The sequence below is a fragment of the Aquarana catesbeiana genome, linkage group LG07, assembly GCF_042186555.1.
Source record: "Aquarana catesbeiana isolate 2022-GZ linkage group LG07, ASM4218655v1, whole genome shotgun sequence".
Classification (NCBI taxonomy): Eukaryota; Metazoa; Chordata; class Amphibia; order Anura; family Ranidae; genus Aquarana; species Aquarana catesbeiana.
This window is the reverse complement of record NC_133330.1, coordinates 24183284-24208258: the sequence shown is the minus strand read 5'-3', so window position 1 is coordinate 24208258 and position 24975 is coordinate 24183284. Positions and strand designations below refer to the sequence as shown.

General features: G+C 44.4%; 1 protein-coding gene across 1 annotated transcript in view; it reads right to left on the bottom strand.

Annotated features, from left to right (window-relative positions):
* The window catches only part of CIMIP7 (ciliary microtubule inner protein 7), a 57971-nt gene that overhangs the window by 10956 nt on the left and 22040 nt on the right, over nt 1–24975 (bottom strand). The window contains exon 3 of the mRNA XM_073591785.1: nt 6398–6475. Within this exon, the coding sequence (XP_073447886.1) occupies nt 6398–6475 (78 nt within the window). The remainder of the gene's footprint in view (nt 1–6397; nt 6476–24975) is intronic.

Genomic DNA, 24975 nt, shown 5'->3' with positions numbered 1-24975 from the left:
ACAGAGCACTTCCCATTCATTCACTGCCCCGTGCATCGGAGGCTGCAGAGAAAGGGCTGTGTTCGAGCTTTGGGGTGCACACCCTAATGCAGGGGTCTCAAACTGGTGGCCCTCCAGCTCCAGGAGTCATGCTTGTAACTGTCAGCCTTGCAATGCCTCATGGGAATTGTAGTTCTGCAACAGCTGGAGGGCCGCCAGTTTGAGACCCCTGCCCTAATGCAATTGGCTGTCCACACCTATGCTGCTTGGGAGGGGAAAAGGTAAGTGAACCATAAACATGAATCTTAATTGAAACTAGCAACATACAACTTGGATGCAGATAGTTTTACCAATGGGAACGAGCTTGGGTTCAGCTCCAGGTTCGATCAAAAGCCAGAATTCACCAGTCAGAGCCAGGCCAATAAGGTATGGGCAGAACATTCTCCACCCCACAGTTGCATGTGCAAAAAATGGGCAGGGATTCTTGTGACATCATTGACATAATATGGCCACATGGTAGGGTTGCTACCTCATCACTTTAAACCCGAACACATATGAATTACACGGGTTCTGTGGCTGATTAAGGTGGTAATTAAACTCACTTAGTGCCTTATCTGCATTTAATTAGCTTCAGAACCTGTTTAATTCATATGTGTTTGGGTTTAAAGGGATGAGGTGGCAACTCTACCACATGGTGGTATCTAGTCAATGTTGTTGACTTAATCTGGCCACGTGGCCTTATTAGATCAACAGTTTCATGAGCACGACCCCTACCTTTGCAGGGAATATCCATTCCGCAGCTAATTAGTAGAGAAATGACAGCTGCCTTTCAGATTTCGGCCAAGCCCAGGTTTAGCAATGGCAGCTCCAGTATTTATATCCTAGAATGAAACAATACTCCTGATTTGCAAGTTTTCTCTGCGGGAGCAACCCAACTCCTGCCTCTTCCATTATGCAACGTAAAAGTAAAGCAATGCCTGATTATATAGATAATTAGCTTCTCTGTAGCCATGTAGAGTCTGCATGTCATGCCGAAGAATGAGGAGCTATAAAAATATGTACTTAGGGAATGGCGTAGTGGAAGGAAGAGGCTCGTATATTACTGTTTGTAATCTCCAGGGCTGAGAGCTGCAGCTTACATGCTACGAAATTAAATGCCCAATTTAGAATTCAAACACACAAACCTAATCATTCGGCACCAGGGACAATGCTTCCAGAGGGTTACGGAACGCGAAGTGACACGCTGAGGTGCGTACGCAGTACACTAACGCAGTGTGAGACATTCAGTCCTCTGTGATGAGGCTAATTTACTGCAGTTGCCAAGGAGAAGCATTAAGGGTGGATTTTGCTGACTGGTACAGTCAACTTCAGACGAAGGTACTTTCAGTAATGGTCCTTTTTTCAGGCAACTAACAGCACTGTGTTTTTTATTTTCTATTTTTGGGCAGGTCCATCTGCAGGATCAGATGTATTCCGAGCACAGACCTTTCCTGTTTGTGCAAGATCAGTGATACTGTCCCAATAATTCAACTAATAATTATCATATACAGTAGTTAACCTTTCACAAGACACAAAGAAGAGCAGCTCCATCTAAGTGCAGCAATATTAAAACCTTTTATTCCAAGGTAGACAATGGGGAACTCACAAGATCATAGATGTGTCAAGCGCATTGGAATGATTAAGGAGGTTCATCCACTCATAAGGGAAGGCGGTCGGGCTCGCAGATGGGGAGGCAGCTGGTGGCCCGGATAACGCTGGTGGCTCCCATCGCTTCCAGGCACTCAGAGCGGCTCTGGGGCGCCGATGCACGCCACTTCCGGTTGGAGAAGGAGTGGGGAGGAGCGTGCATTCGGAGCATGCGTGCTCCTTCATCAGGCTTCACCGGCACTAACCGGACTACCAGCTGCCTCTCCATTTGCGAGCCGACCGCCTTCCCTTATGAGTGGATGAACCTCCTTAATCATTCCAATGCGCTGACGAATCTATGATCTTGTGAGTTCCCAATTGTCTACCTTGGAATAACATGTTTTAATATTGCTGCACTTAGATGGCGCTGCTCTTCTTTGTGCCTTGTTTCCCGCAGAGCCCCTTCTAGCTTGTTACGAGCCGGCAGCCGTCCTCAGTCAGACCACCATTATATTTTGTGCTGCACATGAACTATTCTACATGGACTCCCTGTGTAAAGAGAGTATTTAATTACCTTAAGGCTGGATTCACACCTATGGCAGTTTTAGTGCTTTTTGCATTTTGCAGATTTGCACTACAGAACGTGTTCCATAGGAAACCATGTTTCATGGACTGTAGTGCAAATCTGCAAAATACGAAAAGCACTAAAAATGCAAAGGTGTGAATCGAGCCTAAGGGGGGCTGGGGGGGGGGGGGGGCTGCATGCAGAAGTTTTTTTTTTTTTAGAAATGCAGCAAGATGAAATCCCTCTGCCTTTACAAGCACTTTAATTGAACCCGTATAAGGCTGGACTCACTCCTATGCATTTTTAGTGCTTTTTGCATTTTGCAGAATTGCACTACAGAACGTGTTCCTTAGGAAATCATGTTAAATGGACTGTAGTACAAATCTGCAAAATGCAAAAAACACTGCATAGGTGTGAATCCAGCCTGAAGGGGTTGTAAACCCTCATGTTTTTTCAGTTTAATGCATCCTATGCATCAAGCTGAAAAAACATCTTGCAGTCACCGCCCCCCCCCCCCCCCCCAGCACCCCCGTTTTACTTATATGAGCCCCTAATTTCCGTCGGCACGCCCCCTCCATCCCTCTTTCCACGGGTTCCCGGCACTTGTTTGGATAGATTGATAGCAGTGCAGCCATTGGTTCCCGCTGCTGTCAATGAACACTGGGAACAGTTCCCAGTGTTGGGAACACACCCAGGGAACACAATTAATCCCTTGATCGCCCCCCTAGTGTTAACCCCTTACCTGCCAGTGTCATTTATACATTGATCAGCGCATTTTTATAGCACTGATCAATGTAATAATTTCACTGGTCCCCAAAAAGTGTCATTTGGGGTCAGATTTGTCCGCCGCAATGTCACAGTCCTGCTATAAATCGCAGATTGCCACCATTACCAGTAAAAATAATAAAAAATAAATAAAAGTCCCTAAATCTTTCCCGTAGTTTGTAGACGCAATAACTTTTGCGCAAACCAATCAATATACGCTTATTGCGATTTTTTTTTAACAAAAATATGTAGAAGAATACATATCCGCCTAAACTGATAAATACATTTTTTTTATATATATATATATATATATATATATATATATATATATATATATATATATATATATTTTTGGATATGAATTATAGCAGAAAGTAAAAAAAGTTTTATTTTTTTTTAATTTGCTGGTCTTCTTTGTTTATAGCGCAAAAAATAAAAACCGCAGAGGGGATCATTTCCCACCAAAAGAAAGCTCTATTTGTAGGAAAAAAAAGCACATCAATTTTGTTTGGGTACAACGTCGCACGTCTGAGCAATTGTCAGTTAAAGCAAAGCAGTGCCGTACCGCAAAAATTGGCCTGGTCATTAAAGCGGAGTTCCACCTAAAAATGGAACTTCCGCTTTTCTGGTTCCTCCCCCCCTCCGGTGTCACATGTGGCACCTTTCAGGGGGGAGCAGATACCTGTTTAATACAGGTATTTTGCTCCCACTTCCGGGAATAGATACCTGAGCCACCCGCGGGTGTCTACGCCACTCCCCCCCCCCCCTGTATTCTGGAAGACACACGGGTCCCAGAAAACAGCAGGGACCAGTGGGATAGCACAGCGCGAGTCGCGCATGCGCAGTAGGGAACCAGGAAGTGAAGACGCAACGGCTTCACTTCCTGATTCCCTTACCGAGGATGGCAGCGGCAGCACCCGACAGCCGAGGGATAGATCGGCTTCGGGTGCCGACATCGCGGGCGGACACATCGGACATTTTTGACACATTTTTGGGACCATTGGCATTAATACAGCGATCAATGCTAAAAAATTGCATTGATTACTGTAAAAATGTCACTGGCAGTGAAGGGGTTAACTTCTAGGTGGCGCTGTAGGGGTTAAGTGTGTCCTGGGGAATGTTTCTAACTGTGGGGGGGGGGGAGGGGCTGTGTGTGACACTACACTGATCTCTGCTCCCGATCACAGGGAGCAGAGATCAGTGACAGTGTCACTAGGCAGAACGGGGAGATGCTTGTTTACATTAGCAACGCCCTGTTCTTCCTGACCGTGAGACGATCGCGGGTATCCCCGCAGACATCGGGTCCGCGGGACACGCGATCACGGTCGGCGCGCGCGCGCAACCCGCCCTTTAAAGGGCAACATACAGGTACGTTAATCTGCCTGTACGTGCCCTTCTGCCGCAGTATATCTGCGTGTGGCGGTCGGGAAGCGGTTAAGGGGGCAAATCCTTCCAGGGCTGAAATGGTTAAACCTGTAGTTCAGCAAAATCTGGAAAACAATTCAACAGAAAAAAACAACCAACCTCACTCAACTAAAGCAAAAAGAAAAAAAAATCGATACGATCATCACACAAGCACTGAATTTTTCGCTGATTCCAATCACCACTGACCACCAAAAACATCATCAGAAGCCTCAGAGACAGCACATCACCAAACGACATCATTCCCACAAAACTCCTGAAAGAATGTTCCGACATCTTGGCTCCTACTATAACACACCTCATAAACCAGTCGCTCAAAGAAAGGACTGTTCCAATTGCCCTCAAACATGGCGATTGGAACCTCGACCCTAAGGACCCTAACTATCGCAGACCGATAACAAGCCTTAACACCATCTCCAAGATTATCGAGAAAGCAGTAGTACAATAGCTACAACACCACCTGGACACACACAAATTCCTGGACCCTCTGCAATCAGGCTTCCGTCCAGGCCATGGCACAGAAACGGCACTTCTCAAAATATGGGACGACGCCCTTGAAGCAGCTGATGATGGAGAATCATGTCTCCTGGTACTGTTGGACCTCAGTGCAGCGTTCAATACAGTGGACCACAATACTCTACTCATCCGCCTCACAGAAGTAGCAGTCACAGATTCAGATCTACAATGGTTTGCATCCTTCTTAGAGAATCGCTCTCAGACAGTGAAACTAGGAGCATTCACCTCTGAAACCCGCGCAATCTCTTGTGGAGTCCCTCAAGGTTCACCCTTGTCACCAGTGCCCTTCAACATCTACATCCGCCCACTCCTCAAAATCATCAGAAAATTTGGACCTCTGCTTCCACTCGTACGCTGATGATACCCAACTCTACTTTCGCATCACTGGAGAAAAAGACCATCATCAGCAACTAGAAAAATGCCTCACTTTGATAGACGACTGGATGACCACTAGCTCTCTCAAACTCATGGGATCAAAAACAGAGCTTCTTCTCCTACATGCAAACCAAAATTCCAAAACTAAGACCCCATGGACACCGCCCACCATCTTTGGACAGACCATCTCTCCAAGCACCAAAGCCAAGAGTCTCGGAGTCATTCTTGACTCAGAAATGTCAATGGATGCACAAATAGGATCAGTAGTCAGCGGGTCTCACCATCTCCTCCGCCTGCTACGTAGACTCATCCCCTTCGTCCCAGAAGAGGACAAAGCAGCAGTAGTTGGAACAATCATCAATTCCAGACTCGACTACGCAAACTCCCTCTACATAGGACTGCACCCAATATCAGCTTGCGCGCTTACAACTCATCCAAAACACGGCGGCAAGACTGTTAACAGGAAAAAAACCCTGGGAATCCATCTCCCCTTCCCTGAGGAGCCTACATTGGCTAACCATAAAGAATAGTATCACTTTCAAGACCCTCTGCCTCACCCACAAATGTATACAAGGAAACGCTCCTCAATATCTATGCGAGAAAATAAAACGCTACACACCCAATCGCAGTCTTCGATCTTCTAACCAAAACCTCCTCCTTATTCCAAAACCCCGCTACAAAACAAAGGGAGAACTAAGATTCGCAGTCCAAGGACCACGACTATGGAACGCTCTACCTACCCACATCCGCATGGAAGAAAACCATCAGGCCTTCAGAAAGAAACTCAAGACCTACCTCTTCTAAGAAGCTGGACAACACAGGACGGATCTAGCGGCTTGAGGCGATTCAGTTCACATTTGCATCGCTATACAAATCATTCATTCATTCAGCAAAACAACAAATCCCATTTTTAAAAGCAAGTCAGAAATAGTATCCTCCCTTATTCTATCATGGCAGCAACTTTCAGTGTAACTTTCAGGGCCAATTATAGCTCCCCCCCCCCAAACCACAGAGGCAGCACATAAAGAACGCACAGTGCACAGTAACACAAAGATATAAAGATGATCTGATAAAAGATTATCATTGGAGTTGGGCTTTAGTGTAAATGTATATAATCTTAGTTCCCAAGAGTGACAGTTTAATACTTACGTTCTCAAAGGAAAAAACAGAGCTAGGGAAAATATGACGGTTGTCGTGTCTTGAGAATGTATGCTTTGCTGGATTTTCCTGGAAAAAAAAAAAAAACACAGGTAAGTACATTAAATATAATAAGTGCGTCGCAGGGAAGGTGACGGTCACGATACAATGCTTTGCAGGATACCTTATTAAATGGAATCTAACCTAGCCACATATTATCTCTGCAGGATAATGGTTTTAATATTATTACCTTCAAAGCATTCATCATAGCAATGACATTAGTTTGCTGCATACTGTACACCCACCACAAAGACTTGGCAAGGTTACAGGGCAATATTGTTATTATCAGCAGGCATAATGTATGCAGGAGTAATTAAAATCGAAGCAAGTTTCACGAGGCACTAATTTTCTTTGATGCTAAAAATATTTCCTTCTAAATGTAAAAGGAATACATGTCCCCGGCACGTAGATTAATGGATGAGCTGTTGTTCACCTTGTTTACTTGCATGGACTGAATTCTTAATAAAGAGTAAACAAATCTGAATGTAATGGCACCTTTGATGGAGTCTTTGATGGAATTCACCAAATTTACTATTAACATGCTCATCTGCCCACTGCAGCAATTAGGATCCCCTAACACCAGGGGTGCCCAACCTGAGCCTTCTGATGTAGCCCATGACTTCAAACCCGGGGGGGTGTCCAAGATGGCGACGGTAGAGGACGCTCAGTAACAGAGCTCCTGGAGTCCGGCCACTTATCCTGCCTTTTCCCGAGGCCTAGGCTGTGGGAGTGTGGTGGGGAAAGCTCCGGTGACACAGCTGGGCCATGCCCAGTGGCAAATCCCAGAGATCGAAGTCAGCAGCGACTCCCCTGGACAGGGCGAAGACCAGAGGCCACGCCACCATTACCAGCCACATGGCGTCTCAGACAGAGACGGCGGACTCCCCTCCTGCTACGGCGGCAGACCTCGCGACTGCCATGCAAACTATTGCTATGGGCCAAACAGTGCTAATAGACAAGATTGACCACCTGCAGACCAACGTAAACTTCATCCGCCTGGATCTTGATTCCTTTTCGTGGCCGGGTGGCGGAGGTGGAGCAGCGGGTGTCGGCGACGGAGGATACAGTGAGAGAGCACTCCGGGGATAACAACTATTAGGCTGCTCTCACACTGATCCATGGGCGCAATGCACCTGAGGCTTTCCTGTGGGTTGGCTGCACTGAGCCATAGACTTCTACTATATCCTGTGGGTTTGGTGCGCTTTCTGAAAAAGCACCGCACCCGCAAGACGTAATAGAAGTCTATAGCAAAGATCAGCCAACCCACAAGTGTACTGCTCTGCATCCGCAGCGAGGGTAAACCGCAGCACATCAGTGTGAAAGCAGCCTTATAGGGGGCTCAGGGCTTGTTTACATTTGTGGTTTGGTGGCGGTAAAACCCCATAGTTCATTGTGGCCTTTGACCGGTTATCAAATCACTTAGTGGCCCTTGCCCTTCAAAAGGGTGGGCACTTCTGCCTTATACAATGTCTAAAGTATGTGGATCCTTCACCAAATGATTAGGTTCAGGAGTTTCCAGTGAAGGGTACTATTAACATTAACCTCCCTGGCGGTATGATTATTTCAGATTTTAGGTGCTGAAAGCGGTACCATTATTTTGCACAGAAATTTGGCGTTTTATATTGTAGGCCTGTAATTCTTAGGAATAATTCACTTAAATCTGTCCAAACAAGAGTCTAGTAGACATCCCGGGTATGATAAAGTTTGAAAAACGAAATAAAAAATTATAATATAATAAATAATGTAATGGAAATTTGTAAGTTCTGTATATAATTGTATTGTATTTTGTATGTATTGCACTCTGCCCTCACTGTGTACACGGCACTAATAATGTTTTCATTACATGTTTACATTCTTTTGAGTCCTGATTAGAATAAGCCTGCCTATGTAACGCCCCTTGTTACGATAAACCTACAATTGTAATATTAATGTGATACCTACGTAATCATGTGCATAAAAACCTTCAATTGCGTCATAATAAAGCAGAACAGTAATTTGGAAAGATGCTGAGCGTATCTTTTGTGTCTGTTCCCTACTGCAGTAGTTATTATTAATTTGGAACCACTAATCAATATGAGGATAGGAGTTGCCTATCATCAATTCAACCGAGTCAGCATGGCGAGCCAGCCAGGAGGGGATTCCAGGTGACCCTGAGTATCCGAAACGAGGAGCTTGAGACGATCCGGGAATTTCTGATAATCAGCCGGCTGAGGTAAGCCTTTTGCTTACATTTGAGTTATCAGACTTCCTTGATCGGTAAGGCATTTTCGGGACAAAGGGTACCTATTTTACTCCCCTTAATCGAACTGTATTGATTGGTGGTTATATGTTATGTTGTCCCTGTCTATTGTCCATCGGAGTGTTATAAATAAGAAAGGGAAGAATAGTGCTGTTCACAGGTATATGTAGTACATCTGCTAGATAAAGTAGTTTAGAGGCAAGAGGGTATAGGCACAAGTAGAGAAGAGAGAAGACTGGCCAGTCATTATGGGCATTGAATTAAGTAAGGGAATGAAGGGTAAGAGACCCTCAAAAATGCCCAGCGCAAGAGGAGCGCTATATATGAACCGAAGGTGCGGTTCCGCCTATACTGAGCCCCTAGATTAATGGTTAGAGTGGACAGGGATCCACAATGGGTAACTGGGTTACCAAAGTCCATAGGGACTAAGAATCGTGCAGAGTAAATAGCTAAAGAAACAGTTATCTATGTGAGCAGGATGGATCAAGGGTGACATTAGAACTAGACAGAAAGGGACATTTTCATGTTAAGTTGTGGGATGAATTTGGAACCACTAATCAATATGAGGATAGGAGTTGCCTATCATCAATTCAACCGAGTCAGCATGGCGAGCCAGCCAGGAGGGATTTGGGATCAGGCACTACAACTAGTAAAAGTCAGAAACAGAGAAATGAGAGGTAAAACAGAATACTTTATATGTTGTCAGAGAGGGAAGATGGGATGAGCACTGTGGCTCCCCATCTGATCATAGAATCATAGAAGCTAGATATAAAAGTTATTTAAACAAAATAAGGAAAGCAGAATTTAGGCAGGGAAATATTAAAGAGTTAAAAGAAAGTGAGAGAATGATATGCATGTGTTGTGTACAAATGGGAAAAATGTAAGCGATTTTAGAGAGATATTGGTGTGTGTGCGAATGCTGGGACCTTTAGTTCTATTGCTTGTGTGTGTCATGTACGCAGATGTGACCCCCTCCTTTGTGCTCTCATGAAAGAAATGTGGCTGGGATGAGAGGTTAGTGATAAGCTGGAAGGACACCATGCCAATTTCTGTTTTTTAGACAAAACATTTATAACAAAATGTGCCGGGTTAACGAATCTAATGGTAAACAATGTGATCACAATTATTTTGAATCTGTTTTCCAAACATTGTAAAATGAAGGTTACATTTAACCGTGTATTACACAAATTGAATATCCTTTGATAGTGGAAACAGTGCATTTAAAAAAGGGAAATTAAGTAAAATTAAGTAGTAATGAGTATTAATTTCTAATATGAGTTTAACAATTTTAACAATAATATAGATATATTGAAACTGGTTTAGACAACCTTTGGTTGGAAATGAAGTCCAGGTTAATGGGGAAATTTGTAATGAATGAGATTAGTTTAGATTAAGATAACAATTTTGTAATTTTACATTTATACAATAAGCCCTTATTGAGAGAAAAAAAAGATTAAGATGAGGTTGTTATTTTGAATAAAGCTGCCATAATATTTAACAAAGCCAAGATGGATGGAATACATAAGAAGTTTTTCTACAAAAATGATATTGTAAGGTTTTTGATGAAAACTTGATGTGCGGTCCATGATGTAAGAGTAATAATAAATAAAATTTAAATATAACAGACCCATCACATCAAGTCCACACACCCTGTTAGGATAGATGCCGCCTGCAGCCAGTTGTTTTATAGTTTTTGATGCTTTCTGGTCCATCATACAGATTCTTGGTTCTTTTGTTTTTATTTATTTTTATTTTTGAAATCCAAAGCAGAATGTGTGGATTGTGAAATGATGTGCCCATTTTTCTTGTAAGTGAAGTGGTATAAGCAGAAGAATAGTTTGGATTTATGGGCATCTCTCCATGATCGCAGGGTATTGTTATCATTTATTATAATATTGCCAGGAAAAAGTTGTCTTTTGAAACATGAAACTGGAGTTCTTACACAAACAGTGTGATAGAAAACAAGCCATTGTAATATATTTATGCAAGCTGGACCCAGTAATGAAGGGTTCACCCCGATATATCAGAGCTGTAGCTTTTATGCAAAGGTGCTATTAGACAAAGTTAGATATTGTTTTGGTCAATGGTCCGACATTCTGTGCAGCAAATTTACAGCTAACGAAATGTTTGTCTAATGAAAGGTTTAAAATATGAGTTTGTTTATGTACAAATCTAACAATGAAAAATGCGTACATTTATTCAAAAGAAAGGAAAAGACGCATGTGTTAAATTGATGACATAGGAATCAGCTGCTGTGAGCCCAGTGCAGGACACACTCCCTGAAGACCCAGATATTACATTTTTTGTAGATTTGAGTATGCAGTTTATCACCCAGAAGGATACTCTGTATTCAAAGTCATTGGATCCTTTTTCCCCAGCTCAAGAAGCAGAGCTCCATGTTTTAGCAAAGCCTGTGAGCTATAAAAAGAGTGTATATTTATATAGATATTCGAGATATAGAGAGCTTTTGGTTCCATTTGAAGGGCCAGAAGTTTATTTTTACTTCGGCAGGTAAACCAATAAAGCATGCCAAGTTAATTTGATTGGCTGTTTTCAGCCTTCCAGCTTCTTCCTGAGGTAGACATATTAACTTTCACACATGGAAGCAGACCAGGTGACTAAGGATGCTGCATTTACAGCCCCGGACACTTGATGGGTCTGTGCAACTCACAGATTCCACCCTAGTTCTGGCCCAGTATAGCTGGGATTAATAATTCAACTTTAAGGACCCCAGAACGAGAAGAACAAGTGGTCCACAGGGGGCAACTTCCTATGAAACAGGACTTTGGAAAAGGTGATCATTTATGTCTGCCAGCCACTCTTTTCCCTTCAGCTTGACACATGGACCGTGTCATCAGTCACAAGCAGTTATGGCTGCCTTAGTAAATGAGCGTGGGATAGAGCCAGGGTTCTCCACAGTTGTTTTTATAACACACCACTTCTTGTTTTACCTGTTACCAAAGGGGTTACCAAAAGCTGAACATCCCTTCCAGAGATTACAAAAAAGATATATCCAGATGTCCAAGTTAGGATCTTACGAGTATGCATTTTGTCTGTATGGACATGTTTTTTGGATGTCCAGTGGCAAATGCTACTGCAAAGGCCACAGTAAAAAGTGTTATCAGAAGTAGTTTGTAAATATAGAGTGCAGAAAGTACAGAGAGTAACAAAAGAAATAATTTTTTATAGGAGAGTCCTTACTAGAAGTTTTGAGGTTTTATTTTTACACCCCTTACTGTCTACAATGTATCGGACAAAGCAGAGTAAGAAACTAGAAAACTTTTGCCTGAATGTTTTCTTATATTTTATGAAGCCCCTAATGGGGATGTTGGACTCTCTCCCTATGGGATTTGGTTTGGGAGTGTGTTACTCACTTGCTTATATTTTGTCTCAGCAGCTGAAGTCCTCCATTCGGATCTCACGGAGAATGCTGATGATCTTTTAAGGTTTTTTACAAACTCATTTATGTGTTTTCTCCCTAATTCCAGATCCCAAAAGTTTGGAAGGATCTAAAACTAAAGCCAGGTGACTTGTGGATTGTTAAGAGACATTTATATATAAGGAAATGTTTGGAGACTCAATACAGCATCTATTTCATGTACAGTTTTTGCAAAACTTGAAGGAAAAATCACCTGGATCCACACCAGACACTGCAAAAATGACTAAATTAAAGAAATCTCTGTGTTTGATCTGTTTCCCTCTTGTGATCACAGTCTAGGGTACTTTTTGATTAAATTACTTTAATTGTAAGGGATATATATATATATTTGAAAAGTAGTTTAGCCATGTTGAAGTCATATCTTGTCTTTTGTACGTCTTCCATTTTATGTAGAATTGTCTGTGTTTACATATGCTGATAAGTCAGCATGCCAACAATTAAGCTAGAAGGCCATTCTGGCCACAGGAGTGTACAGCCAGTACTCTGTAAATATGTCTTATCAATCATTTGTTTTTCACAATGAAAAGTCATTTGGTAATGAAAAAGTTGCTCAGCTATTATTTTCTCCACAATGGAGTTTTTTTTTTTGCCTCTTTGGCCAGGACTACCTCCACCTAAGCATGTGGAGGTTCCAGGTTAAAGGTGAAAGCAGGTATGGTTAGTGATCAAAATATTGATCAAAAGAGGGGAGACTGTAATGGAAATTTGTAAGTTCTGTATATAATTGTATTGTATTTTGTATGTATTGCACTCTGCCCTCACTGTGCACACGGCACTAATAATGTTTTCAGTAAATGTTTACATTCTTTTGAGTCCTGATTAGAATAAGCCTGCCTATGTAACGCCCCTTGTTACGATAAACCTACAATTGTAATATTAATGTGATACCTACGTAATCATGTGCATAAAAACCTTCAATTGCGTCATAATAAAGCAGAACAGTAATTTGGAAAGATGCTGAGCGTATCTTTTGTGTCTGTTCCCTACTGCAGTAGTTATTATTAATTTGGAACCACTAATCAATATGAGGATAGGAGTTGCCTATCATCAATTCAACCGAGTCAATAACTATAAATAATTATAATAATATAATAATAATAAAAATTATATAATAATGTAATCAAATCAAAAACATTGAAATTTGCTCAGTTGCAGAATTGTAGCTTTTGTTACTTTTAGTGTTTGATGACGGATCTCCTCACAAATCACTATCGCTCAATTCTGCAAGTGATTATAATTTATTATCGCTTTTTTCTAGCTGGTCTAAAACCACTTTTGATGTAAAGAGACAGTTTTAGTTGCTATGGACAATCTCCAGTTTCCTGGCAGAAAGAACAGTTTTATATATATAAAACTGCATGCAGGACTCTGGGCAGACCACTAGGGACAAAGGGGATGTGTCATTATTTGATACAGTACTGTAATCTGTAAGATTACAGTATACTGTATCTATACTGTGTGTTTCACTTTTGAATTTACCGCTCGGCACTGTGAATCGAGCGAGACACAGCGGCTCGCCGATCACAGCGGAGAGACATCGCAGGAACCAGGGGACAAGGTAAGTAAACTCTTCCTGGATCCTGCGATGCGATCCTGAGTCTGGCTCGGGGATACTGCTTTTGGTATGAAAAATCCACCCCGAGCCAGACTCGGGAATACCGCCAGGGAGGTTAACATACAGCTACATTATACAAATACCTTTTAGACAATTGTGTGCTTCCAACCTCATGGTAACAGTATGGGGAACCCTTTACTGGTCCAGCATGACTTTACTCCTGTGCACAAGGCCAGCTCCATAATGATTTGTTGAGTTTGGTGTGGAGAAACCCAAGTGGCCTGCACAGAGCCCTGACCTTAAAGGGTTACTAAACCCTTGTGTTTTTTTTTTTTTTAAATAACAAACATGTCATACTTACCTCCTCTGTGCAGTTGGTTTTGCACAGTGGCCCCGATCCTCCTCTTCTGTGGTCCCTCAGCGGTACTGGTGGCTCCTCCTCTTTTCGAGTGCCCCGTCGGAGAAGTGCTCTCCTTCGGGACACACGTGCGGGTACGCTCCCGAGTCCTGCTGCTGCATCTATTAACAGACAGCAGGACTCGGCCCCGCCCCCCCCCGGCGCCCACGTCATTGGATTTGATTCACAGCAGCGGGAGCCAATGGTTGCACTGCTATTAATCTGTCCAATCAGGACACGGGACACCGGCCGGAGCTGGTGTGCACTCATTCCCACCGTGGGAATTACGGGGCTCAGGTAAGTAAAAGGGGGGCTGGGGGGGGGGGGTTGCTGCATCACAGGATGTTTTTCACCTTAATGCATACAATGCATTGGGTTTACAACTCCTTTAAGGGCTCTTTCACACATGCCTGTCAGTTTTCACGGACTCCGCTTGCTCAGCAGGGATCGATCTGCTGATCCCCGCTGAGCCGGCGGATGACAAGTCTGTCTCCGCTCACTGTGCAGAGACGGAGCTGTCAGAGCCCCGCTCTCCTCTATGGGGGATCGGATGAAAATGGATCCCCCTGTCTGTTTTCATCCGATCCGCCAGACGGATGGAAAATAGGGTTGTGGAGTGGATAAGATGTTAGCGAACATAAAGTTGCATGGAGCGTCCGTTCAGGCCGGCCTGAAAAACTGGCAGGCGGACCTGAATGGTCCGCAAGTGTGAAAGGACCCTAACCCTACTGAACATCCCTTGGATGAATTGGACCGCTTAAAAGGATCCAAGTCTTCTCTTTCCGACATCAATATTTGACCACACAGATGCTCATTACAACAGAACTTCACCCAAAAGGAAAGTTACGCTCCTCCTCCTCCTTAATATTTGTTGGTGGGGGGAGCAGGTACCTGATTTTGACAGGTACCCGCTTCCCCAATTCCGGTCAGATTGCTGCGGCGATCTGAGCCCCCTCCTTCCCAGCCTTCTGGGACACATCCCATGTACAAGAAGACTGCGGGGCCAATCAGAAAGAGCAGCGTGGCTCGCACATGCACAATTGGAAGCCTTGGTTTCCCCTTAGTGAAGATGCCAGCACCTGCACCTAAAGCCAATTGAAGAATCAGCTCGGGTGAGGCCATTCCTGGATCCGGGGGGCAGGTAAGTGTCCTTATATTTAAAGTCAGCAGCTACACTATTTGTAGCTTCTGACTTTAAGGCTCCTTTCAAACTTGTGTGACTTGTCCTGTCACTTGGGAATGCAAAGTCGCATGACAAGTCGTACTCCATGTTTTCCAATGAGTATGGTCCATACCTGTGCGACTTCAAGTCGGAGCGACTTTAAAGTAGTCCCTGCACTACATTGTTCTGACTTTGATGAGACTTGAGGTCCATAGACCTCAAGATTACACAGGCATTGCTTCAAGTCGCATCAAAGTCGCAGAATCAGTCAATGGTCAGCCACTCAATTGGTTTTCGATGGAATACCGGCTGCATCAGATGCTATAGTAGCCCCTTTGCCGCCCTCAAAAATTCCACTTGCCTGCGTGCATTTTGCGAGTGGAATTATGAGGAGTGCGAATATGGACAGGGCTGTGCTGTCCCGGGAATGTATAGCCAGTGCCCCCCTTGCCGCGCACAGGCTCACAGCACGGGCATTTTAATAGAAATGTTACAGCCACCTGGGACAGCCCCTGTCCACCTCCCTTTAGCTGCGCACACCCCCCCCCCCCCACCCCCCCCCACAGGCTTGCAGCAAGGGGCATTTCAGTAGGAGCAGTCCGCTGCCTGGAACCGCCCCTCTCCACATCCTTCCTGCTGCACATCAAAGAAGTGGGGCGGTGCATGCCTCAAGGCAGTCCTAAGTGGGCGGGCTCAAGCCCTCTCGGTCCGCCCTCAGTGTGCACCAATGCCTGACCCCCTGGGTGCAGGAGAAAGATAACTATGTCAGTGTGCTGTGATTGAAAGTAGCACATGTGCTTAAGGGGGTTGGAGGCGTTAAATGGGGAATTGAACAAGATGTGTGCTGGGAGGAAAGGGGGGGTTAATTGGAGGCATAGGTATAATGGATTGAGGTGGGGGATAGAATTGGAGGCATAGGTCTGAATCATGCTTATGCCTCCAATTACACCCCCCCAATCTATCATACCTATGCCTCCAATTCCACTGCATTGCATTGAGGCTGCATTGATGGGCACTGGTGAGGCTGCATTGATGGGCACTGGTAAGGCTGCATTGATGACCAATGGTGAGGCTGCATTGATGACCAATGGTGAGGCTGCATTGATGACCAATGGTGAGGCTGCATTGATGACCAATGGTGAGGCTGCATTGATGGCCACTGGTGAGGCTGCATTGATGACCACTGGTGAGGCTGCATTGATGACCACTGGTGAGGCTGCATTGATGGCCACTGGTGAGGCTGCATTGATGGCCACTGGTGAGGCTGCATTGATGTGCACTGGTGAGGCTGCATTCATGACCAATGGTGAGGTTGCATTCATGACCAATGGTGAGGCTGCATTGATGACCACTGGTGAGGCTTCATTGATGGCCACTGATCAGGCTGCATTGATGGGCACTGGTGAGGCTGCATTGATGGCCACTGGTGAGGCTGCATGGATGTGCACTGGTGAGGCTGCATTCATGACCAATGGTGAGGCTGCATTCATGACCAATGGTGAGGCTGCATTGATGACCACTGGTGAGGCTGCATTGATGGCCACTGATCAGGCTGCATTGATGGCCACTGGTGAGGCTGCATTGATGGGCACTGGTGAGGCTGCATTGATGGGCACTGGTGAGCAAACACTAATGGGCACTGATAGGCTGCATTGATGGGTACTGATGAGGCTGCACTGATGGGCACTAATCAAGTTGTTGTTAATATTTATTTTTGTGACTTAATTCTGAATAAATCATTTAACAGTGTCATTTCATGAGATAATTTATGAGGGAGTGTTTAGGGGCGGAATTAGGGGCGGGGCAGGGTGGGGGTTGGGTGGGGCAACTGGTGGCAAGTAACTCTTAAGACCTGGCTAGTATCTCAGGACTTGAAATTTTGAGCCCTGCCCTTTGCATTACCTGCATTAAGGTAAAAAAATGTTCCACTACTTTTCTACCCCCCTCCCACTATCATAAACACTTACCTGACTCCCCTCACTGCTCCAGCGCTGTCCCGGCAGCAGCACTGCTGCTCTCTCCTCCTCTTCTCACCGGATACACTGACAGTAGTGAGAATCACCGCCTCCTGCTGTTGTCATGCCTGTGAGGAGGGATTGGAGGCCTGTCTTGCCGGTGCTGTGTGTGTCTATGGACGCACACAGCCCAGCTCAGGAGTGCGCCCGCATATGGGTGTCCCCATTGCACATGGCTTGCTATGAGAGCATTAGAAGAAGGAGCAGATGGCACTGGCAGGAGACCGCAATAGAAGAGATAAGGGACCGCTCTGTGCAATATTGATACGCAGAGCAGGTAAATATAACATCTCTGACTTTTACCTATAGATAAGCCTATAACAAGGCTTACCCATAGGTACAGTATATACATGCATTGTTTAGGAGATTTTTACTGTACATGCAGCCGTTGATGTCACAGCATGCACACTGACGGAACAGCCACCCGGGCCAATCCTTCATAGTCCCGTGCCGTAAGTGACAGGAGGAAGACCGGGTAAGGATGAATGGCCTCTCAGCGATGACAGCGCACCTCTGGAAGGCTTTCTTTTCAGGTAAATTTCACATAATGAGCTAGTATGCGATGCATACTAGAACAATATGGCCTTGCAGGTTGCAAAAGAAAAACAAACACACACACAGTGGTTTACTACCGCATTAATAAAAAAAAATGCCTTTAATATCACTGTAAGGAGCTTGCTTCTCCTTGCTCTTTTTAAATTTTATGTGCAACCTCCTTCAACGGAGATGCCTTTCCTCAAGGAAATCAAGGAGTAAATATGGACAGCATATTAAGCTTCTATAGCAACAATAATGGGAGTCCCTGCAGGTCACTTGGCTCGGCGCCCCATGCTGAGCTGAAAACTCGATGCAGGTCGTGCAGTTCTCTTTGGGTTCTCTGAGATAGGCAGTGCTTCGGCGGGAGGTAGTAATGATGACGGATTGAGCCATTAGTGTAGCGGAGGTGTAGTTCTCATTATTAAGGAAAAAGCTAACACATTCCGAGTCTCTAGCTAAAGTGCTATGCTCACTGCAGCTTAATTAATGGAAGATGGAGTTAGGTGCCAATGCATTGTCTATGGAAATGAAAATGTGGAGTACTAGAAGATTGCAAATGTTTAAGCCTAATGAGTTTTAATGCTGCACTTGTAAATAACACAAACTAAATATTTATCTACAACTGTAATCCCAGCAGATCTGTACCAAGTTAATGACACCCCCCAGTTTAGTTCGCAGATCGCAGTGCGAACTGTGAACTCGCACAGGAATCGGATCGCATAGGTGAGAACACCCATGCGATCCGATTCTAGAGCGGGGAAAAACAAGTCCCTGCACTATTTTCTGTACGAATCCAATGCGAGTTCGCATGTGATCGGCACCTGCGGTGGGGGGTGCGAATCACATGCGATCTCCGAGATCGTGCTAGTGTGAACCCAGGCTTAATCTCAACCAATTATTATTTCTACAGCACTTTTTTTCCATGGGTACTAGGCATAGGAGTGCGCACAGGGTGTGCCAGGTGTGCCTGGGCACACCGTAATCACCCTGTGCTGGGCACATTTCCCCTGCTGCTTGGCTGCAGAGAAAGGAATTGGTGAATATCTGTCCTTAGTCCCTTTCTCTGTCTCAAAAGTGAGACATCAGGGGTCTGTTTAGACCCATGATATTTCATCAAAGCCCCCCAATGGAGCTCTTAAAACAATTGTAAAAAAAAAAAGTAATATAACATTTAAAAAAATGTTTGTAAAAAATTATAAAAAATTGTAAGAAAGTAATAATAAAAAAATATATAAAAAATAAACTACTGACACCAATCTCTACCCTTCTGACACCGTCCACTGCCCTACCGACACTGTCCATTGCCCTACTGCCCTATAAATACAGTATATGCACACATATGAGCTTTGGGGTGCACACCCTAATGCAATAAGCTGTGCACACCTATGGTACTAGGAGAACTTTATCTACTGCTGAGGCAGATATCTTGGGCATTTCAAAGGTTAGTCTGTTTGAAAAAAAAAAAGACACAAGCCTATCAAGTTCAACCAATAGAAAAAGTGAAAAAAAAAAAAATTATATATATATACCGTATTTATCGGTGTATAACACGCACCCCAAGTTTAGGAGGAAATTTTAAGGAAAAACACTTTTTTATGGAAAAAAAACTTACATTTAAATGCCCATCAATACAGCCTTGTCAGTGTCCATCTGCAGCCTTGTCAGTGACATTTGCAGCCTTGCCCAGCTGACTTGTCAGTGTCACTGCAGTTGGAAAATGGCGCCGTCGGCGCTGAGATACACAGAGCCGGTCCTCGGCTCTTCTCGACTCATCTCAGCTCCTCTCGTAGTCCCGCCCTATGATGGACATAACACAGGTCCAATGGCAGGACTGGGCGTGACTGTGAGTGGAGCCAAGCGCCGCCCATATGCATACATAGCCGAGTGTACTCGGCTAGGCTCGGCTAGCTCCGCTCACAGTCACGCCCAGTCCCTGTGTTATGTCCATCATAGGGCGGGACTGGGCGTGACTGTGAGCGGAGCTAGCCGAGCCTAGCCGAGTACACTCGGCTATGTATGTATGTATATCGGCGGCTGGCGCTCGCTCCGCACAATCACAATCAGTGGGGGGGGGGGGAATCGGCGGGGATCGGCGTATAACACGCACTCACGATTTTCCCGATTTTAAGGGGAAAAAAGTGTGTGTTATACGCCGATAAATACGGTGTATGTATATATCTATATCTATATCTATATATATATCTATATATATATCTCTATATCTCTCTCTATCTCTCTCTATCTCTCTCTCTATCTCTCTATATCTCTCTCTATCTCTCTATCTCTATCTCTAAATTTGACAAAAATTGACGTCCTTTTTTTCCCATAAATAGAACTTTCTTTGGGTGGTATTTGATCACCTCTGCGGTTTTTTATTTTTTGCGCTATAAACAAAAAACGAGCGAAAATTTTGAAAAGAACGCATTATTTTTTAATTTTTGCTATAATAAATATCCCACATAAAATATATAAAAAAAAACTATTTTTTTCCTTAGTTTAGGCCGATACGTATTCTTCTACATATTTTTGGTAAAAAAAAAAATTGCAATAAGCGTATATTGATTGGTTTGCGCAAAAGTTATAGCGTCTACAAAATAGGGGATAGATTTATGGCATTTATATTATTATTTTTTTTTAATTTTTTTTTTTTACTAGTAATGGCGGCGATCTGCGATTTTTATCGGGACTGCGACATTTTAGCGGACACATCGGACATTTTTGACACTATTTTGGGACCATTGTCATTTATACAGCGATCAGTGCTATACAAATGCACTGATTACTGTGTAAATGACACTGGCAGGGAAGGGGTTAACCACTAGGGGGCTAGGGACGGGTTAAGTGTGTCCTAGGGAGTGATTCTACCTGGGGGGGGGATGGGCTTCAGGTCACATGACAGTGATCACCGCTCCCGATGAAAGGGAGCAGTGATCTCCGTCATGTCACTAGGCAGAACGGGGAAATGCCTTTTTTACATAGGCACTTCCCCGTTCTGAGGCTCCGTGACACGATCGCCAGTGGGAGACCGGCGGACATCGAGTCTGCCGGTCCCGCGGGCGCGGTCACATTGTACGCGGCGCGCGCGCCTGCTATCCCCGGCTCTTAAAGGGGACGTACAGGCACACCCATTTGTGCACCACTGCCGTTGTGCCGACGTATATCGGTGTGCGGCGGTCGGCAACTGCTTACAGTTTATGTGATGTGTGTAAAGGCAGGCGTCCCAATACTTTCAGTAATATAGTGTATGTTAGAGTACTGCTATAAGATATAAATAGTATAAAACATGTATTATTTTACTTCTAGCAGAAGCAACTGCTGTTAATACATTTTTTTTTTTTTTTAAATTGCATACATGCTTTAATGTTCCATCATGCGTACTTCCCATCATCGGAAGCCTGTCAGGAGCTTCAAATCATACATCTGAGAAATAATTAAAAGCCAAGAGACTGCAACAGCTCCAAATTATCAGCCAATTCCTGGAATTCTGCGGCAAAGAACAAACGCGGCGTTCTATAACATGTAATCATTTTGTTGTAATAATTATAGAGCTCTAATGAACATTAATCATATGACAACTAATCCTAATTACGCAGCCCAGTAGATGGAAAGTTCCAATAGTACAACACAGAGCATGTCTTAAAGACATAAACCTGTGTGCACAATGTATAATACTGTCCTCAAAAGCGCTGCGTAAACTGTTGGCGATATATAAATCCTGTATAATAATAATAATAACAATAATAATAATAAAAGATTTTGTATGAGTAGTAAAAAATATTTAAAACATCATCTTATAAACCATATACCATATAACATTTTGAGATGGGAATGAGGGACACCTACTACCAAACGTATGTAGGCATAGGACACGCCTCCTGCCACACCCTCTTAAAGGAGAATTAAACCCCCCAAAAAAAAGGTTAATTAAATCCTCAAGAGCTTTTTTTTACCACTACTATTCCTTTATATTGGCTTTTAAAATGTACAAATGCAGCAATTTAGAATTTGGATGAAAGGTTTAGCGCTGGGAAACACTTTTTGAAAGATAAAAAGTGCAGTTTATATACAATTATATGGATCAGAGCAAAATGAGGGACAAATGAGGAGGAAAGAGGGACAGAGGGACATTGCTCCAAATCAGGGACAGTCCCTCGAAATCAGGGACAGTTGGGAGGTATGCTAAAGAATTAAAAATGAAAGTGACCCAGAACCCTTATAGTTCAATTTTAATGCCGCGTACACACGGTCGGACTTTACGGCAGACTTTGCCCGGCGGATTTTTCGACGTACTTTCCGACGGACTTTGTGAATGAACGGACTTGCCTACACACAATCCACCAAAGTCCGTCGAATTCGTACGTGATGACGTACGACCGGACTAAAACAAGGAAGTTCATAGCCAGTAGCCAATAGCTGCCCTAGCGTGCCTTTTTGTCCGTCGAACTAGCATACAGACGAGCGGACTTTTCGACCGGACTCGATTTCAACGGATAAATTTTAAACAAGTTTAAAATCTAAGTCCGTCCAACTTTTGAGAAAACAAAGTCCGCTGGAGCCCACACACATCGAATTGTCCGACGAAATCCAGTCCGCCGGGCAAAGTCCGCCGTAAAGTCCGCTCGTGTGTACGCGGCATAATGGGTCTTGTATAGGAAAAACTGCAGTCTGCTCACATAATTTGTAATAAAAACATCTTTGCCATTCTGAAGCTTCCCTCCAACCACTTTGCATATTATTTTATGTATACTGTGATTCTGTACTTGCCAAATATGCTGTGGGAAGCTGAAGTCGCTGCCTGTTCACTTCCTGGATTTACACTGACACACAGAGGCACACCTCCAGCTCTGCAGCTCTCATTGGCCCTCTCATGACTCACCCCCCCTCCCCTCCTGGCAAACTCTCATGAGTGTGAGAAAGAGAGCTGTGCATGATGTCATAAACCTAGGGTAATGACCAGACAAGAAACAGGAAGTGGGCTGTATAAAGGTACCGTATTTATCGGCGTATAACACGCACTTTTCCCCCCTGAAAATAGGGGGAAAATTGCGGGGCGTGTTAAAGGCCGACAGCGTACCTCGGGGGGGAATGAAGGGGGACGAGTGCCGCTGGACTCCACTCGGCTCTCACGTCACACACACAGTCCCGCCTCCGCCACCGGCATTGGACCAGTGTTCTGTCTATCACAGGAGCTGGTCCGAGGGCAGAGGCGGGACTGTGTGTGTCACTGCCAACTGAGAGCTCAGTAAACAGGAGATGACGGCTCGGTGATTTCCTGCTTGAGAGGTGAGAGATGGTGAGGCTTAATCAGGCAGCTGCATTGATGGGGGAGATGGGCGCAGATCAGGCTGCACTGAAGCTGCAGATGGGCACAGATCAGGCTGCAGATGGGCACAGATCAAGCTGTAGATGGGCACAGATCAAGCTGTAGATGGGCACAGATCAGGCTGCAGATGGGCACAGATCAGGCTCCAGATGGGCACAGATCAGGCTGCACTGAAGCTGTAGATGGGCACAGATTAGGCTGCAGATGGGCACAGATCAGGCTGCACTGAAGTTGCAGATGGGCACAGATTAGGCTGCAGATGGGCAAAGATCAGGCTGCAGATGGGCACAGATTAAGCTGCAGATGGGCACAGATCAGGCTGCAGATGGGCACAGATCAGGCTGCAGATGGGCACAGATCAGGCTGCACTGAAGCTGCAGATGGGCACAGATTAGACTGGAGATGGGCACAGATTAGGCTGGAGATGGGCACAGATCAGGCTGCACTGAAGCTGCAGATGGGCACAGATTAGGCTGGAGATGGGCACAGATTAGGCTGGAGATGGGCACAGATTAAGCTGCAGATGGGCACAGGTTAGACTGGAGATGGGCACAGATCAGGCTGCAGATGGGCACAGATCAGGCTGTACTGAAGCTGCAGATGGGCACAGATCAGGCTGTACTGAAGCTGCAGATGGGTACAGATTAGGCTGCAGATGGGCACAGATCAGGCTGCATCGAGGCTGCAGATGGGCACTAATCAGGCTGCATTGATGGGCACTGACCATTATTTTGCTTCAAAGTGGTTCCTTTAAAAAAAAACTTTTTTTTCCCTGAAACTTCCCTCTTAAATTGGGGTGCGTGTTATACACCAATAAATACGGTATTTACGGGCAGAAAAAAAAAGAAAGTTTTACTATCCAAAGTTAAAAAAACAACAAGGGCAGAAGATTTCATAGATGGAAAGTTGAAAAAATGACTGAAGTTCCGCTTTAAACCACATGTCATGTGATGGTGTGATTAGAAAAATGTTTGCATGCCATTTGATCACTGACAAGTAAAATGCACCCAAAAAAAGAGCCTTAAAAACCCACTTTAATGGGCATCCGCAGAGCACACAAATATTTACAAGCATCGCCCCGAGCCTGGAAAGTCGAGGCCTTCTTCTATTAATGACATTTCAGAATTGGATTTCTGTGTTCGGCTCTCAGGGATGCCTCTTCTATCACACCGAGCGGCTGAATAGCTGAAGAGCACCACTTAGTTCGATTTAGGTTGCTGGTAATTGTGAAAGTTCTGAGCTATGCAAAAGACTGGTGAGTGCATACAAATGTAGATGAACATTAAGAAATGTCAATGCAAGGAAAAAAAAAAAAAAACACGAGCAATCCGGAGCTGAGAGCGGCTGAATGCGTTTGCACAATTATCTGTAAGATCTTCTGCTAAGTCTCTGAAGTACAGAGAGGAGGAAAGTGCGGTCATGTCTGCATCTCCTAAAATGGAATAATCCGGGACTCACGTTGTCAGGGAAAGGACTCGGCTAAGTGCTGCTTCACTTCCACCTTATCATGCCCTATATCTGGAATGTGTCTCATCTGGAGCACTAAATAGCGCCAAAAAGACAACATTTTGCAAAGATTTGCCCAAACACCGTCGCCGTGTAAGGTCCTCCATCAGCGTGCTTTGTTTATTTCCGTAGGGCCAACTTAACCACTTCGGCCCCGGAAAGATTTTCCCCCTTAATGACCAGGCCATACGGCACTGCGTCGCTTTAACTGACAATTGCGCAGTCGTTCGACGCTGTACCCAAACAATAATGTTATGGCCGATCGATATCCCTCTTAGATTGTAAGCTCTAACGGGCAGGGCACTCTGATTCCTACTGTATGAAAGTAGTTGTAAAGGCAGAAGGTTTTTTTTTTTT